At 41.0% G+C, this 19622-nt stretch overlaps 2 protein-coding genes across 2 annotated transcripts in view; both read right to left on the bottom strand.

Annotated features, from left to right (window-relative positions):
- The window catches only part of fgf20b (fibroblast growth factor 20b), a gene marked incomplete at its 5' end in the record, with an annotated part of 338476 nt that overhangs the window by 243647 nt on the left and 75207 nt on the right, over positions 1-19622 (bottom strand). The window lies entirely within an intron of this gene.
- Positions 4280-19425, bottom strand: rmnd5b (required for meiotic nuclear division 5 homolog B). The gene is made up of 11 exons (XM_080416392.1): positions 19347-19425; positions 14249-14354; positions 11876-12053; positions 10862-11004; positions 9259-9396; positions 8727-8827; positions 8057-8223; positions 7137-7302; positions 6792-6894; positions 6493-6647; positions 4280-5131 (listed from the first exon to the last, which is right to left on the bottom strand). The coding sequence occupies exons 3-11, from the start codon at positions 12012-12014 to the stop codon at positions 5068-5070; spliced, it is 1176 nt and encodes a 391-aa protein (XP_080272518.1). The 5' UTR covers positions 12015-12053; positions 14249-14354; positions 19347-19425; the 3' UTR covers positions 4280-5067.

Below are 19622 nucleotides of genomic sequence, written 5' to 3'. Positions count from 1 at the left end.
ATACTTAGGCCTATTCTGTTAACAAGCGAATGTCCTGTATTCAAAATACTTTTAAGTCAAAGTATTAGCATCATAATATACTTAAAGTAGCAAAGGTAAGTGTTCATTATGCAGAATGGCCATTTCAGAATCATATTACCATGTTGTTGAACTATGATTATTTTATTGATTATTAACCACTTAAGTCCTACTCTATACTTAGCCTTTTCGAAAATAGCCGATCTTGAATGCGCTGTATGCTTGAGGGGTGAAAGGTTGGCTAAGATGCAGTCATAGGAGGGTCTTTGTTTGCTCAAGGAACACAACGTTTCCATGGAAACCCTCAAAGATAAAAGCTACCAGAAAGTGACAGGTAGCCTATATTTAACAAAAAACAAGTTGTGGGAGTTGAGTGCTGGAAAGTGGCAGAATGTAACAGCTTAACCCCTCTGTTCTTTGTCAAACAGACCTGAGTTGCAAGTTGCAACTGTAGGCCTACTATATTACACTTTTTTCACTCTACACAAATAGCCAATCTATAAGCTCACAACCCATGGCAACGCAGTGCCGTTGTGAGCTTGTAGATCTGCTATTTTTGGTGAACGTTCCCCCCAGAATAGGGATGCTGGATTGTTTGTAGCAGTATGTGCAAAGTAGGTGGAAAGTAACTTCAGTCAAGGCAACTCATGAATGGATCAAAATATTTTCAATAAAATTGTATTAATAACATAAAATTAGCGATACATTTATTTTGGTTTGGTGATGAATGCATGTGCTTTTAGGTACTCTGAGGGAGCGCACCACATGTCCCTGTCAATAGGGGCCTTCCGAATCAACTAAGTACATTTACTGAAGTAGGCCTACTGTATGCTACTTGCGTACAACTTTGAGGTGCTTTTTACTTTACTTGAGTATGCCACTATTTTCCAGTACATTTTATTTCTGCTCCACTACATCTCAGAGGCAAATATTGTACTTTTTACTCCACTACAATGATTTGACAGCTTTAGTTACAAGTTATGTCGTGATGTGAGCTTGTAGATCTGCTATTTTCAAAAAGGTTTGACATATTTTGAAAAATGGTCTAGGTCTAAGTTGATTTTGTACTGTGAGAACCACTGGTCTACAGGGCTCTGTCTGTCTGTCTGTCTGTATAGCATGCATGCGTGTGTGTGTGTGTGTGTGTGTGTGTGTGTGTGTGTGTGTGTGTGTGTGTGTGTGTGTGTGTGTGTGTGTGTGTGTGTGTGGAAAAGGGGGGGTGGGTATGTGAATGCATATAAAGTATGAATCCATGCACAGGTTTATTTTTAATTCAGGGTCATAACATGAATATTTGTGAGCAGCGTGTGACTCACCGGGGTCCTTTACCTCTCCATCTCATCTGTTATATAATAACAATATAATAAACCTGAGCTCACTATGACTGCATGGCTCATATCATGGCTTCAGGCCACAGACCATCCACTAGACTAGAGCAGAGGTTCTCAAACATGTTCATGTCAAGGACCCCCAAATTAATATGAATTTGGCCTGCGGACCCCATCTGAAAATATGTTGTGCCATACAGATCTACTATATTGTATTGCCATACTCTACCATACACATGTACTAGTTATATTGTATTAACATACTCTACCATACAGATGTACTAGTTATATTGTATTAACATACTCTACCATAATAATAACAGGGCTAAAAAACTAAAGGTGACAGTGCCTTTGCAGACCATTGGCATTAAGACAAACCACTGCTAAAAGCACACTTGTCTGATAAAACAGGCAAGTCTGTCCTTTATTTGAGGGAGTAAGGTTTGTGTCAGTTACTAAAATAGATATAATGCAATAATAGCTCCACCAAGTGGTGTTAAAAGGAATTTAACAACAATTCACTAAAAGCCAAAAGAGCACTCAAAAACCTTGTCTTTGGAGTATAAAGTTATTATTTTATTTTCAGATGCAAGTATTATGAAACATGTTAGAGGATAAATATTTACAATTAAACTTGCATTAACAAACAATAGCAGGAAAATGCAAACATTGAACAAAAGTTATCCAACAGAAGAACAGTACAGAAAGGCTAGCAGTCTATGTGAAGAGAGATGAAGCAATGAGTGATTGTCAACCAAAGGAGAAGAAAAGAAAATAACGCCAACTCAAGTGAACAGAAATCACACAAAATGTGTGCTTTTCCTCAAACCAAATAAACAGAAAGGAGGAGAAAAAAAGACACTATAGTTCATCTTAAATTGTAGCTTAAAACCAGTGATGAGGGATGTTATCGTTGCCATCAGGAAGAATCCTTGTATCTCTGTCCACATTTCAACTTTTTTTTGTTTCGTTTTGTTTTTCCACGTAAAGGAATGCCCTACTTTGTCATGTATAACAGTGTTGCACAAAAGTAGCGAAAATAATGTCGCTATATTTGAAGAATTCTGAAAGTATATGTGAAAGTGTGTCTGTGGGTTTTATAAATATTGAACCAATGAAAAGTATTAACATTTTATGGATCCGATCCATTGGTTCTCCCCATTTCCTGAAAAGTAACAGTTTTGGACATACAAAGGTTTCCACCCGACGGCAACGTTGTTGCATCGTCAGTGAGTGTTTATGCTGGTACAGCGCTTGCCAAACAAATAAGCCTCACTCCTGTGAGGTGACATCACCATTTGAAGGGGGTGTACGTGTATATATGTTACAGTACGATTGGAAAACCAGTCAGATTGAAAAAGGAGTGCTCATTTTCTTCGAGTTCACCTCCTGCGATCCCCCCTGCGGGGCGGGCCCCCCCGGCAAGAAAATAAATGACTAGGGGGGGACAATGATTCCCAATTCTGTCCCATATCGGGACATAACTCGGACGGCGCTGAGTCGGCTGAAGGTGACTTCGCAACGCTCGGCACGGCGACTCGCTCGCCGGCGGTGCTTCTCGTGGCTCACCACGTCACCTTCAGACGGCGTCCCTCCGTCGGTGAAAACGAGTGCACCTTTTTCGATCCAACTAATTTTCCAATCATACTGTGACATATATACACACACTCACTCTATATCAACGATATCGGACGTAAACCTCTCATCTCCATATTTTAACTTTTTATGTTCTTTCCGTAAATGAATACCCTACTTGATCATACTACAGTGTTAAAAATAGCAGCTCCAGAAGCTCAAAACACGCCTCATCGACGACACGTTTTGAGCTTGTAGGTCTGCTGTATTTCAATTTGAATCCAGAATAGTAACAGTTTTGGACATAAGGAGGTTTCCAACCGACAGCAACGATATATATAGGGTTATTGATTCAGTGTGGAATATCTACACAAACTATAGTACATCCTGGCTTGGACCCCCAGGTGTAATCTGAAACTTTGTTTTGGTTGAATAAGAGGGAAAAACCACCAAATTAGTTAGCCATTGGCATTAACGTTGAAAACTGTTCAGTCGTGATAGTAAGCCAAATGTGATCATCTTAGCCTGCCTATTAAAAAATGACATTACACGAGCACTAAAGCAGACAAATAGTGTGCTTCACTGCAAATGTGATGGCATGTTTTTAATAGCACCAGAACGTGTCTTTAGTTTAGCGGGTTCCACTCCCTATTAAAACTGGTATTAAATCTGCATTAAAGTAGTATATTTGCCACCATGTGTACAATGAGCCCTGAGGAGATGTATGGATTTTTCAATGTTTCTATTCTGACTCAACCTGAAATCAAAGCCAATCATTATGCAGCAGCAGTAGCAGAGGCGTTTTCTATGTATATATATTGAAAAATGAGCGCCACAATGTTCAGAGGACCTCCCCCACCCGTAACGGGTAAAGCTAAATCACAAGCCTACAGCCACTGCAAGATAGACCTAGATGGCTATCATCACATTTTTTAACTACACGTCTCCAAATCACACTATGTGCAAAACCGAGGATACACGAGGCAGGACTGCGTAGCTAGCGAGGCAAATGGTAACAAACTGAGAAAAGAATCCTGTCGGAGGTTGTTAGTATTGAAGGTTATGCTGTATTGTCAGTTACGGGCATTGTTTACATTAACTTACTATCTTACAAGTCGTCTCAGCTCTAGCAATGAAGAATAGAAACAAAGCACATTTCACAGTAGTATATTTTTGTTGTCATTTTTTTTTTTGTGGTATTTTGTTAAATACATATACGGAAACAAGACACATGGCTTCCATGATGAGGACACAACTTGCTGCTGGTGCAGTCGGTCACGGAGAGCTGCGTTTTCGCCAACCGTCTCGTTTAGCGTCCGACCGATTACACCCCCAAACAACAGCCAGCCCGCCGCCCGTGACTTCAAAACTACACGAGGCCTTTATTGTCACCAGGAGGACAAATGCTTCACATTTCACAATCAAAAAGTGTTCAATCCCAACTCAGAGCCCTAATGGTTCCCTCCACCAGCAAACAATAACCCTTCAATACAATTTATATGTGAATATACTTTCTCAAGAGTCTTCTCTGGACTTCCTCTGTTATAATAAAAGTTAAATACTATCCTGAAACTGCCTAACCCATACCATGTATCCACTCTACACCATTCATAATCATTCAGCCCATTCGGTCAGAAAACTAGAAAGGGTTTAAAAAAAAGAAAAGAAAAACAAAAAATAAACAGGCGCGGTTGTTCTTAAGCCAACTCAAACTGTTGATAAAACCAAGAAAACAAACATGATGCAGTACATATACTTTAAAAGTAAAAAGCCTAGAGAACCTTTGCCGGGCATTTGCAAAAATGTAGTTTCAATGAACAATCCTTTTTTCGGAGGCACTCCTCTCATTAAAAGACGGACTCCTCACTTCACTTCACTCCAGGTTGGAGCTGGGCCGTCCCTACTCGTCTCTGTACACCAGGAGCACATGGAAGGGGGTGGGTTTGGGGTCCAGGGTGGAGGGGAAATGGCCTTGGGGCCAAAAGGCTCTCCGGGGGGCGGGGGGGAGCACTGCGATACAACCTGGATGCGCACAATAACAGGCCAGGGGCCAAGAGCCAAGAGCAGAGGGAGGGAGGGAGCAAAACGGTCCTGGAGGCCTCCAGGGAAACTTCAGCCTTTTTACACGCGAGGAGAGCAAACGCTATCAAAAGTAGATCTGCTTGGCATCTGACGGATTCTGCTCCATTGGGCAATACGGGCATTTCAGCCTGAGGAGAGACAAGAGGGAAGGATGTGAGAACTAAAGCCACACTATGTAACTTTTTAACAACTATATAGCATATTACGTCCCATAAAATTATAAAGCACAATTTTTAAGCAATAACAAACATCTTTCCATAAATGTATAAGACTCAGGGTCCCTGCTTGGGGCTTTAGGGAACCGCCCCTTCCTACTTAATCAAGTTGGTCACACGAAGGCAGAACTTCCAATCAAAGCGTCGACTGGCCAATCACGCGCGTCCTCGCCGGCCACACTTGCTTACAGTTAGATGAAACAGACTAGAGTGACGCAGAGTAAAACAAAATTTGTCTTTGGGAACTTTTAGAAACTACCGAAAACAAAGATTCAGCAGTGGAGTCCATATAATGAAGATGCAGTAGCCTACATTGACAATCTTCAATGGTAAGACGACTGACACGTTATTATAATGGCAGTGTGTGTGTATAATGGGTAAGAAAAACTACCATATAAACGATGCCTTTCATGGTCAATTTCAAGCCCACACAAGTGTAATCAGAGGGGGTAAACAGCCATGCTGAAACATTGTAAGACGTTTGCGTGTCTTGTGTCGGGCGCAAGACACGGGTCCATTTGGTTACATTTGTACACTCTAAGAGTTGAATTAAAGGGGGTGCAACAAGTGATGTTTTTCGTCAGTATCAGCCGAGAAGGCTCGAGAAGGCCCCACTTCAAAAATTCCATCACTGCCCTTGAAACAAACAACTCACCTTCTATCATGTATAAACGTGTGTCTGTGTAAAACGCATGACAGGAGCACTGCGCAGTGCACGAGCTGACAGGCTGCAAAGTCACGCCCATCCAGATAAAAGAGTCAAAGATAGAGTGTCACGTCACTTGCGCGACTGAGCAGGGATGCAGAGAGAATTTGGGGTAATGAAGGCAAAGGCGTTGGCTGCCATGTTATTTGTATATATATATATATATATATATATATTTAAATATTTAAGGTTTAGCTAAACAGATTTAGCTAGACAGACTGTCTGTTTGTCTCAAAAATAGACCAGTCACAGCTCACGCCACAAAGGGCATGTCATCCCGAAACAGAACCATGGCACCAGGAAATACTCATGAGCACCAAAGCTGTGATATTCATATGCAGAGTTGGCGGTGCCCCAGGATCAAAACCAGAACTTTGTGGTCCAAAGGTGAGTGCTCTACCGACTGAGCAACCTGGACGCAATGCTCTGATAGGCAAGTCCCTGGTTCGATTCCCGGACGGACGGACCATTTACTGAATGTCATCCACCAACTTTCTATCTCCACATTTCCTGTCTCTCTTCACTGTCACTGTTAATAAAGGCAAGAAAAGTTGTGTTCTTCACTTACTTCCCAGCATTAGTGAGTTTGTTGAGGGCGTCTCTGGATATGACGTGGCCACAGATAAGCTTCATAGGCGGATTACTCTCTGAGGTCTGCTGCCGGAGGATGGGGCAGGCGAACACCGAGTGATACCAGCACTTCTTCCCCAGGTCAATTTCAATCTACATGACAACACAAAGACAAAGGTGTGAACAAAAAAAAACGTTTCCAACTCCATTTGGTTCTATTTGTACACTCTCAGATTTATGGTCGGTCCTTGAAATTAAACAAAGATTCAGAACCACCGTTATAGAGCATGAACTTACAGGCAGCTCGTCCTTGTGTGTCCACACGCCACTGCATTGTCTCTGTTCTATCACCTGCTTGATGTTCATCAGCACCGGTAACGCCATACAGCCTGATGCAAAGCTAAGGAGAAACAACATACATACCATGCAACACTTTAACTTAGACATCAACACTTTTATGTCTAAAAACAGGCTCTAATTGGAAAAAGTAAGCTAAGGAGTCCTCCAGAAATGTGAATGGGGAGGAATTAACTGGATTAATGACTATATTGGGGAGGGAAAAAAGTTCTAAAAAACAAAACAAAACAAAAAACACCACTGATGATGTTGCTGTGTACTGTAGTGTGTTGATGTGCGTCTCACCTAACGCTGAGGGGCGACTCTACGGACAGGCCCAGCAGAGCACAAGCGTCCCTGGTGAAGATGTTACAGATCTCAGCCCACTGGTTGGTCTCCAGCAGGCTGCGGTACGGAGAGTTATCGATGCCGTGACGCAGATATACCAGACTGCCCATTAGAATCTGGATGTCTGGAGAGACAGGCAGACAGTGAGAAAGACAGAGAGAGAGACGAACAGAGAGAGAGACGGACAGAGAGAGAGAGAAGACACCCCCTTAGGGCAGCGGTTCCAAACAGTTTCTGGATCAGGGTCCACTTGAAAAGTTTGAAAGTGTTCGCGGCCAGATGTAGAATCAGAGTCTAGGGGTTTGAATCCACGAGGTGCTTTACACCTAAAGCTTTTGTTTTGTTTTGTTAATGTTATTTCATGACGGCGCAAGGAAGGTTGACTACTTGCCTGCAATGTGTCACCAACTTTCACCACTTTCTGCAGTCACTGTGCTTGCTTGTATAATATCCACAACCCATACACGTTCGGGTCACCGTTTTATCATCGTCAATTGGGTCCAGGTTGGTTCAGATTCTATTACCCCCTTCGTGGGGCAATTTTGTGATAATTTATCCAAATATTAATAATAGCAGTGGCACACTATTACTCTGGCAGTCAAAGAGTTAACGGCCAATTAAAAATGTTATCGGTCAATGACCGGTACAGTATATACCGCCTAACGGAAACCTTGGGCTCTACGTCCTCCCGGTGGGGGCTCCTCACTTGTAGGTGAGCCGTTAAGATACAACAGCAGTGACAACACACATGTGTGTGTGTGGGGAGGAATTAATTGGCCCAACAACTAAAGGATCAAATATCATGATTTCTGGGGTCTTTAAGGGGTCACACCTTACAGACAAACTGCCACCGTGGCACCCTGCCACGCCTACTGTACCTCTCTGGTGCTGGGAGGCGAAGGGCTGGAAGTGTCTGGCGTACTGCAGCGCCTCCAGCTGGTTGCTGATGCCTCCGTTCAGCAGGCTGATGAAGTAGAGCCGGTGCAGCTTGAACTCCAGAGTGCTGTTCAGGTCCAGAAGACGCTGGCGATTCGTCACTGCCCACCTAGGAACAACACAGTTATTCATGGTGCCATATGAGCACACTTTGGAGCAACACTTTAGGATTGTGGGACGTGGGTAGTGAAGTGTTTTTCCATGACTTCGCAAATGAAAGATGTTTTTCTTCAAACTAGATTGACTGGCTGCATACAGGAGTCTTCTACAGGAGCAGACAGCACCGTTTTTACAACCAGGTCACTCATGGTAAATCTACATCAGATTTTTACTACATTATAGCTGATAATACATCTTGCAGACATCTATGCAAAAAACTAAGTTTTATTTTACTTCCGTTTAGCTCTATAGCAGTGGTTCTCAAACAATTACATGTCAAGGAACCCCACAAATATTTTCGAATAGGCGAAGTATAAAATAAGAGTTAAAGTGGTTCAACTGATTTCGCTTCTATATTACTCAATTGGCTGGAGACCCCCTCAACATCGCCTGGGGGTCCCCGGACCCCACTTTGAGAACCAGTGCTCTATAGGGTGAAAAGAGAAGACCTACTCTAATGCTGGTCTGAGGTCCTGCATTCTCAGAGCCTCCAAGATCCGGTTCAACTCCAAGAAAGGCTGCTTCATACTCATGTCTATGACGACTCCAGACTCCTGGGATGTAAACACACACACACACACACACACACACACACACACACACACAGGAATGTCACTATCATAATTTTTTTTGTTGACCATACATTTTCATACAAATAATTGCGCTTAATGATTTTCTTGTGTTCTTTGGCATTGACATTTGGAACATATAAATCAAAATTACATCACAATCACAAGGCACATATGTCACAATAACTATACAAGCAAATGACTGACAATGACCAATAGCGGCAATAAAAATAAAAAACTATTGTGAAAATGTATCAATATTTGTCAACAGAAGAATTGATACCAGATGATTGGAAACGATTCTAACGATTATGCAACATAATTGCAACCAAATCAAAATATAATACACATACAATATTTTAACAAATGGCTATTCCAAACAGCACTGTGCGATGCAGTGGATCATGATTGTTCACCTGGCACAGGTCCTCTGCTACATTCAACATTCCTTGTCTGTACAGGTGCTCCACGATGGTCTCGCTCAGGTATTTCTGTCTTTCTGGAGAGTCCCACACTGTCTCTGCCACCACAGCACTGACCTCAGCGTCGAAATTCTGCAGGAAAATAAAAGGCCAAAAGCTCAGAAGGAATTTTAAAATAATGCACCTGGTCATACAAACATCTCTTGCTTTGCAACACCTACTGGGCAATTAACCGAAAAGATATCAAAACCGCAATTTTGCACCAATAACAAACGTGTTGTTTTTAAATGTCTTATACATCAACAAATTGACATGAAATGTTCTAATAGATCTACAAGCTCACAACGCGTCACATCCTGACACATTGTGAGCTTGTACATTATTATGTACTATTTTTACTATCCAACTTTTTTCTTTTCATAATATTTAATTAATTGTATAGATAATACAGCTGCACAGTATACACATGTAAATTAAAGTTGGCAATACCGTAGATAATATAATGCTTGATGGCTCTTAAATCACTGACATTGTCGACATTGGCCTGCTTTCATTTTAAATCCCTAAATCCCCCAAATCATGGCATGGTATTGTGTGTGGTGTGTGGTGTGTGGTGTGTGGTGTGTGGTGTGTGGTGTGTGGTGTGTGGTGTGTGGTGTGTGTGTGTGTGTGTGTGTGTGTGTGTGTGTTTTACTCTGTGAGTTTATGTGCACTGTCTGTCTGTGTTATGTCATAAGGCCTGTGTCAGGTTTTCGGCGACTTTCCAGCTGTCACAAAACTATATTATCCTCATTTCCTTGTACTTTTTTTTAGGACAGCTTTTTCTCTGGAAGTAGAGTTGCCAGTGGGACATTAACGTTAATAAAAATTAATTGGCACTGATCGGTCCAGCGGTTTGAGAGATTAGCTCGGAGACAGACACACAAAAAAAACATGATTTTAAGGTGGAACCAAAAAAGAACAGACTGAAAAGCACTGATACTTCTATGCTTGTAATTAACATATTTTAAGACATTGTTGTATTATGTTTTGGGCAGACCTGACACTATGGTTGGAAAAGATAGGAAAATTTGGTCCAGTGACATTTATAGCCGCTGCTAAACTGTCAACACACCTTTCTGCCTCAAGTTGTGGATAATATCCATTTATATGACAGCTAACCAGAGCAATGGGGTAAGATATACAAAGAATAGAAATGGGATCAGGCAGATCCTTATCAATACCAATCAGTTAAAATATGGCTTTATGAGATCTGATCAGTAGGGGAATTTCACGAAACGATACGATATTGGGCTCACTTTTTAATATGAAAATATATGGGGGGGAAAAAAGCTTATGAAAATATATGGGGGGGGGGGGAGCAAATGCAAACAAATACTTCTGTTTTTGCATTATTATTGAAAACATTTTTTTCCCCCCAAAACAATACATATCGTCACGAAAACGTATCGCGATATATCGCGCGACGTTATATCGGCACACCCCTACTGATCAGGACATCTCTAAATACACTACCCTGGCACGCAGGCAGGGTTATTAAATATATGTATGACAGCCTGTGTAAATTACTGCTGTGAATTGTTGTCCGTGTCCTTACCCTGTCGATGGCTTTGCCCACTTTCGACACACTGCCGTGGATGTCCTTATGTCGAGAGGCGAGCATCTGTACCGTTTCCTTGATATTCTTACAACACTGTGCCATTGTTTGAGACAAGACTGATAAATCTGCATCTTGCACCCCTGCAGGAGAGAAAAGGACAAGGTTTCCGCTGTCAAAACAGGGGGGAAGAACTGTGGCTCATCAAAGCACCTCCTAGGGCAAAACTGTGTTTTTAATTATGGCAACTCTTGAAATTCAGTCCTATTATTTTGGTCTGGATTGTTCAAACCTGTTGAGTTTGTTTATGAATCTTAGGCTATGGCTGAAAACAATCTCCATTTTACCTTTCAGAGCACTTTCATACACATACACATTTTCATAGTGTACAAAATACTAAGATCAAATTTGTGAGTGTTTGATAGCAATCAAATTGTCCCACAATGATTTGTAAACATATATGATCACTACGACCGTGAAAATGGACCACAGTGCACTGAAGTCTACCAAACTGTTTCATATTATACTGATGTGATGCCAGATAGTACTAATTAACCCATTTAATTTAACTGATTCTGGTATGACTTAAATCTTTTCTTATGGTTAGCTACAAATACTCATCTCATCATATGTTATTGTGTGTCACTAGATGCTGACTAATGGTAAATTACAGTCATTAGTGTCAGTACAGTAATCTGTGTGATTTACAGAGTCCCCGACCCCTACTTAAGGTTATTGTCGCCATCTGACAGAAACCTTGTATCTCTATATTTACAATTACGTTTTTTGGTTAATTTATTCCCTACCACACACACACACACACACACACACACACACACACACACACACACACACACACACACACACACACACACACACACACACACACACACACACACACACACACACACACACACACAAAAAGTAACCGTTTTGGAAATACAAGGTTTCCACCCGACAGCAACGCTATGCATCTGTGGGGTAATAATGATTGTTTTGGTGTTTCTTTCTTACCGAAGGCGACTAGCTGCCCCCTCAGTTCGCAGACGTTTCGCAGCAGCTCGTCTAGCCTCTCCTCAGACTGGTGGCCGTACATGACAAAACGATGGAGAACCTTCTCCAGCTCCCGCTCCACACACGCACACTGCTCCATAGCTGCAGACTGGGACACTCGCACACACACCACAACCACCTTGTTCCAAAACAAAACAACAACACATGGATTATTATGAATATTTATATTTATATTAAAGGGAACATTATTATATCCTATTATTGGAAATGTGAAAATCAGTCATAGCACTTGCTGATGCATTCAGTGTCATTTTACGTAGGCTGGCGGCAAGAGAGAGAATGCACTCTCAAGACACAGAATATACAGAGTATTGGGTGATTTTCACATGTCCACCTCACAACAAACAAGTATGATTCATGTTCAGCTAGGGCTGCAGTCGCTCAGGTAGAGGAGCTGTCTGGGAACCAGAAGGCCCTCAGTTCGATCCCCAGCTACTCCTGTCTTGTGTGCAAGACACTGACTAGCCTGCGATCAAGTCACTTTGAATGTTGATGTTCCAGTCTGGGTCTGGAGCGGATACGGTGCGTGCATGCATGTGTTTTTGCGCAAATTACACAATACGGGTGGACTGTAGACCAGATCACACTGGTTAATTCAGAATGAAAACCAGGCTCTATGTGGCTGAACCATAACTGCTCCACAAGGTGCCATGAGTTCATGTACATTAGTCATAAAAATATTTTGTACTCATGTGGTAGTAAATGTTGAAGTTTGAAGTCTCTTAATGAAAAGGAGACTAAAGACCACGTGGAAGTTTGCCTTTGATTTTACTGCAAAATCAACAATGGAATTACTAAAAAAAAAAGAATAATAAAATATACAATATAAATAACCACAACACAGAGACAAACAACATAACAGCCTCCAATGCCTCTTCCAATTCAAAAAAGAAAAAGGGAAAAGAAACGAAATGTGTTTGCAAATTTGATTGGATAAGCAATAGGGTTGTCACGATTCTCCAAACACACAATTCGATCTGATTAATTCACACTGTCAAAATAAGAAGACAGGGGGCTTCTTGCAGATGAGGGAAACTCAAGTTGTTTAAGTACTGCCATGCAGTGGCTCTTCTCTTAACTGCACTGAGCACTAGTGAGCACTCTTCACTCCAAACAGAAGCCATTCAAGGTTGATAGCAATCTGACTTTTGATGTTAAGGTCATGGATTCAATTTGATAGTCTATAATTTTGATGGATCGATTTCAATCGACTTTCGTGACAACAACACTAATTATAAGCAAGTGGCTCACTGCATTAGGCTACTTCAATGTCACCTACCAATTGTTTACACTTTTCTGGAAAAACCTGGCAACCCAACCTAGGGTTTTTATAACAACAGCGAGAACAAACAGCTGTCTTTCCAACCAATCGACCCATCTGCTGTTGTGTTAACAATGACCAAACTATGATAAGTCATGGAACTTGTGTTTATCCGACCATGAGGAGAAATATACAACAGCACAGCAAAATCTGTCTTCTTGATCACAAAGTTTGCTTGATCGATTACTTGCCTGTGGTGATGAGGTTAAATGATACGTTATTAAACTAACAAACAAAATTTTCCTTATTCGATGTTAAAGGGACAATGTAACGTGACATCAGCCGTCATAGGTCTAGAGTCTGTAATCCTTCTAAAGTGATCTTTTGTTCTTGCTATTTTCTTGTATTGTTTTAATTTTAATCTAGCCTCCTTTTAATGCGTTCTTGGTCGTGTTTTTGATCTTATTGTTTATCTAGTTTAATATTGTATCATTTTACTTTTGTTGATCTTTTTTAAGTAAAGCACTTTGGGCGGCATCTGATGTCATGAAAGGTGCTTAACAAATAAAGTTGGTTATTTGTATTATAGTATTATTCAATCAATGGTCATCACTGTAAACATGGATTATTTGCCACAACCAGCTAGCGTTGTGTAACATCAACGTTTTAGGTGGGTTTTCAGTGGAACCTACACGTCTATTTGAATTAAAATAAAACGCCGCCATACATTTAACGCACGGGACGTGTGTTACATGTATGGCAGCGTTCTATTTAAAAATAAATAAATAATAAGAATACAAACAAAAGCTGTAATTTCGCAAACGTAAACAAACATAAGAATTGACCACAAAAGCTAGCTTGTTTAGCTAGCAGCTAAACAGTTAATGGTAACGTTACCCCAGCTGCTGAATGACAGGGCCGAAAATGACTACAAAAGGCACACTGACAACCGTGTTGTTGTCTTCACGGTGTGTTTCGCCGTATATTTGACATATATTCGGCTGTCCGACTTGTCAATTCAACACCGAAACGTTTAAATAACCAACACTTACCTTGTTTTGCTAGCCACTTAGCTAAGCGTTAGCGTTAGCCACTTGCCTGCTATGACAGCGACTCACCGCCAGGCTGTAGACGGAACTTCCGGTGTCGCATTCTGCCCTGTGAGGGAGAATTTCAAAATAAGATTTTTTTGTTTGTATCTTAGCCAGGTGGTGGAAAAAGTACTCACATTTTGTATACTCTTTTACAAGTAAAAGTCCGGAACAGAAAATGTACTTGAGTAAAAGTACGACAGTATTGGCATAAAAATGTACTTAAAGTATCAGATGTAGAAAGTACTCATTATGCTAAATCTTCGAGACACACATACGGGTATTTCGGGGCGTGGCCGATCCGCCATTCTTTCACCGGGTGAAACAACACAGCTTTTACCATTGGAATTGCATTACGGAGCGTATATATACATTGTTACATTTTGTGGATTTATTTATTTCGCACAGATGGCGCAACATATGGTGAAGTATTGTAGTGCAGGTCATTGCAACAACCACCAATCTTGTGAGAAATGAAAACGGGACCGCCAAATATTTCTAAACCTTTCGCGATTCTGCCAATAATCATATTCTTTGAGACGCTCATCCGAGTTTTTGCCGGGTCAAACAAGGGAATCACGTGACTTTGATCCCCTTCCCCTATTCGCTCATACTAGGACATGACTTATGTGTTGGCAGAAGAATTAAATGTATTACATAAAATGTATTATCTCATTGTGATTTTGTAGATGTGTATATAGGGCTGAAGTGGTTAATGTATGTTTTCTAATAATAATCAAAATTATAAAGTAACTAGTAACTAAAGTTTTCAAATATTTGTTGTGGAGTAAAAATGGAGTAGAAGTAAAAGTACTGAACATTGGAAATACTCCAGTAAAGTAAAATACCTCAAAATTGTACTTAAGTACAGTACTTGAGTAAATGTATTTAGTTACTTGTCTCACTGCTATGTGAGATTTAAAAGCGCCAAACTTTGTTGTGCTATGATAGCACTGGATTGGTATTTGACAGTCTCACAATTGTCATTATTTCTTTCTACAAATTATTTAGTTTACAATAGAATCCAAATAACATTGCTGTTAGACTGATGTGAAAAATACCCATAGGCCAGTGGTTCTCAAAGTGATGTTTGGGGACCCCCAGGGATCCTTGAGGGGGTTCCAGGGAGTCCCCAGAAAAATGTGTTAATATAGCATCAAAATCAGTTCAACCCTATATACATCTGCAAATCTAAAAGCTCACAACAGGTTGTGACGTGTTGTGAACTTGTAGATTTATTGATTTGCCGAATACATATCAATTGGGGGGTCCTTGACATGAAAACGTTTGAGAACCACTGGCGTAGCGTAGGTGAACCCTGCACTCTCTGATCTACTTTGACTGGCACCTTTCCAAGGGGACTCCCAATGTAATACAACCACAGAGCCAATCATGTTCATGTAGACTGGGCCGATAGTTCTCAAAACTTTTCGTGTGAAGGACCCTCAAATGTATAAATATTTGGCCGCGGAGCCCCTTTTGAAAATGTTATGTGCCAGGGACCCCCAGAAGAGAAGATTTGTGTTCAAATAAATTCTAAAAATGTCCAAACATTTTTTATATTTTTCAAATATTTTCAAAAATAGCTGATACAACCTCACAGCACGTCACTTGCTATTTTTGAATAGCCAACATATACACGGATAAAGTGGTTAAGATGATTGTGATGCTTTGTTAACTACTTTTGCTGGCGACCCCACTTTGAATGCATTTTTTAATGCATTTTCAGAAAATGTTAAATCTATCATCAAGTCATGGGGCGACGAAAGTGGTTAAGGCGCATACCATATATAGGCAGTGATGCCTGTCAGCAAGTCGCTGGTTTGAATCCTGTTTCCTGTCTCTCTACACTCTCTACAACTATCAATAAAGGCAAGAAAATACGTAATAAATAACTATACACACACACACACACACACACACACTGTACAGTACATACTGTATATATCATCTAGTCATCACAATGGCTATTGCAGCTGAGCTGGGTCAGCAGGTAATTATACCAAGAAATTCCTTTATATATGATGAGAATTCCAACGTTGAAGTAGAACTCAGAGGTGACAGCATAAGTAGTTTAGGTTCAAACAATTTCCCATATTAATTAGTCTGCAAGCATGCAGAGTCCGTTGTTAATAGTGAGACATACCTAATGAAGATCCCTTTATAGCCCAGGAGAAATGCATGGCTGAGGAGTCAGGTTAAGGGTCTTTATTCAATCTTTTAACGAGGTCTAGGCTCTTGCCCAAAATTTCGAGCAATGCTCCGAATGCCTCCCTCTAGGGTTGGCATCATTCTTGTCATACAGTACATGACAAAACATAGCTTCTGATTCCAAGAAGAGAAACCAGGTTGACATTTTGGACAATCTTTTCAAAGATTAACTTTTTTTTTTACATAGTTGTCTTATTGCAATTCAAGAACAATAAGAATAAATTATATGTAGTACCATAACACGCCTGGAATCAACACATCTTCCTGTGTGAGATGTTTTAATTGTCATTTAACAATAACCAACTACCATGTGTTTATGACAATAACCACACACACAAAGATTATATCCCAAATGTGTCTCAAATATTCTCTTCATAGAGATTGAAAGATGTACAATCACATCCCAAAAAGGGTAATTAGGTCGGTTCAGAAATGACAGATTCGATATGTGATCTATTATATTTACAATACCAATTGCTCTTGAAGACCCTGTCAAGAGACGGGACTCCCTGCATGATATGACTAAGAATGTATGCTGCCTGTGGCCAGAAACGATCTCTGACCCAGAATATTCAAATCTCTAACAAGTACATTGATTGATTGATTGATCTTCTCATTGACAATACTTTATACATATAGCATGTGTACACATCTGTCAGAAAGATAAAACACAAAAAGCTTGACAGCTTATTTCCATTGTGGTCCATGAACCTGTTGCTATTCTGGGGCAAACATTCAGAGAAAATAGCAGATCTACAAGCTTGAGCTTGTAGATCAGGTTATTTTCAACAAAGAGATTTGATGTATAGAGGGAAAGAATGGAGCAGACCTATTATAAAGCCCAGGGGGACCCTGGTCAACAAAGTATATAGGGCTTAATGGTTAGGTGTAGCCTAAGTGTGTGTAAACGGCACGATCCAAAAGGTTGCTGTATGTTTGTCTACTACTGTATGTCTCTTATGAGGCATGAGGTTATTGGCATCCTAGTCTCGCGTTGCCAGACTGACTTGTGAGTCTGTTGGCATCCCGGCAGACAGATGCCCAGCTTTGTGGTTAGGTAGGGCTTAGCGTGGAGTGGGCGAGACCTTTGGAATCGAGGGGGTCGGTGTGACTAATCTAGCAGTGATCTGGACTAAAGCTTGCCATTGCAGGGGCGTTCATCATTCTTTCCCTTTGAGTTCTCCGCTGCTGTCGTGCTGTTCCACTGTAACCCCTTACACAGAGTTCAAATTCGCACATGGCACTCTATATAAGCTACAATGATATCAGTGGTGGAAAGTAACTAATTATATTTACTCAAGTATTGTACTTAAGTACCATTTTGATGTATTTTTTACTTTACTGGAGTATTTCCAATTCTCAATATCTTTACTTCTACTCCGCTACATCTCAGAGGCAAATATTGTACTTTTAGCCTACTCCACTACAATTATTTGAAAACTTTAGTTACTGGTTACTTTGTAGATTTGAATTATTATAACAAAACATACCACTTCAGCCCTATTTAAACTTTTACTTGTAACAGACACACAAGAAGATACAATTACACACACAAACACACACATAAGAACACACACACATGATTATTATCCTAGCTGTCTTCTACCTTCTACCTATCTTCCTAGCTATCTTCACTATTCTCCAAAATTGCTCGCAAGATTTTTTTACAGTAGGTTTGCCTGGTGATATGTGTGTGTGTATTTATAACACATCATAAGATAATGTAGGCCAGTACGTCTAGGAGAGCTAAATTAACCACAGCAACTACTCTCCTTAGAATATCTTAAGATTTCAAGATAAATACTGATGCATATTGTCCATTATATCCCAAATTAAGGGAGGAAGAGGTTTTTTACAGTATTTAAAATGGGATCTGATCGTGACTTTCCTGATACAAATGAAGAACATTGCATGAGGCCCAGTGTGCCTTCAATCATCGCCTTATGCAACCTCATATGGGAGCTATATGCTGAAAGTTTCCATTGACCCACTGAGGCACCTAATGGCTCAGAATTAACAATAATCTCCAGACCTATTAGGTTAGTGACAGAAATCAGACCCCACTCCACCTCCACCCCCCGCTATTATAGAACATGACCAGACGGCCTCTTCCTCAAATGCAGTCACCAAAATGAAAACCTCATAGTATCACGGATAAGAGGTAAGTTCAGAGGGAAAAGGATACCACTCCTTTTTTTGTGTTTGCTGTCCTGTAAAGTCCAAATGATAAAAAAAAAGAAATCAAGCTAAAAGTGTGAGTATAGTGTGGTTATGCAGGGGCAACTCACACATACTGTAACGCACCACTCACAAGTGGGTCGAGTTCTGCATGTGAGCTGTCACTACAGCATGGTCTACTCCTTCACCTTTAACCTGATGTCCCCCCAGTAGGCCCCTAGCATGTACTCTCACTCACACACACACACACACACACACACACACACACACACACACACACACACACACACACACACACACACACACACACACACACACACACACACACACACACACACACACACACACACACACACACACACACACAGTAGTAGCTACTCCCATGGAAACCTGTGTATCAGTCAAGTGGGCAAAGTGTGGGTTGTTCTGTGTACCCTTATCTCTCCTCTGTCTTTTCATGATTGTGCGCCCAGGCAAGCTGCTAAAGCTATGGCTATCTGGCCTTGATAGCATGGGTCTATATATAGTGGGTCCCTGTGACTGAGCTGGCTCCGAGTGTCAGATTCCAGGGGCATACATCCATCCTGGCCGGATCAGCACCTGCTGCTAACTATAAACCCACCACCCCGCCCACCCAGAAAAAACAGCCCAACTCAGACAGGGAACTCACTGCCAAACCAAACCTCAGCCTGGAGAAGAAAAAATAAGACCCAGGTTCGACTCAGCTGGCCCTTTTTCCTGGAGCCAGCTTAGAGGGGAGGGGCAGAGAGAGAGAGAGAGAGAGAGAAGGAGAGAGAGAAGGAGAGAGAGGAGAATAGATTAGTTTAGAGGGAACTAAAGTGTAGGTCCTACAAGTGAGATGTCCTCCTTTCCTTCAACAGTGTCTTTTCATATGGCAGGCAGCACGGATGTGTTTCTGTAGTCGTCTAGACAGCGGCTCAGCCCT

The sequence above is a fragment of the Gymnoscopelus braueri genome, assembly GCF_963280865.1.
Source record: "Gymnoscopelus braueri genome assembly, chromosome: 20".
Lineage (NCBI taxonomy): Eukaryota > Metazoa > Chordata > Actinopteri > Myctophiformes > Myctophidae > Gymnoscopelus > Gymnoscopelus braueri.
This window is presented reverse-complemented; position numbering and strand designations above follow the sequence as displayed.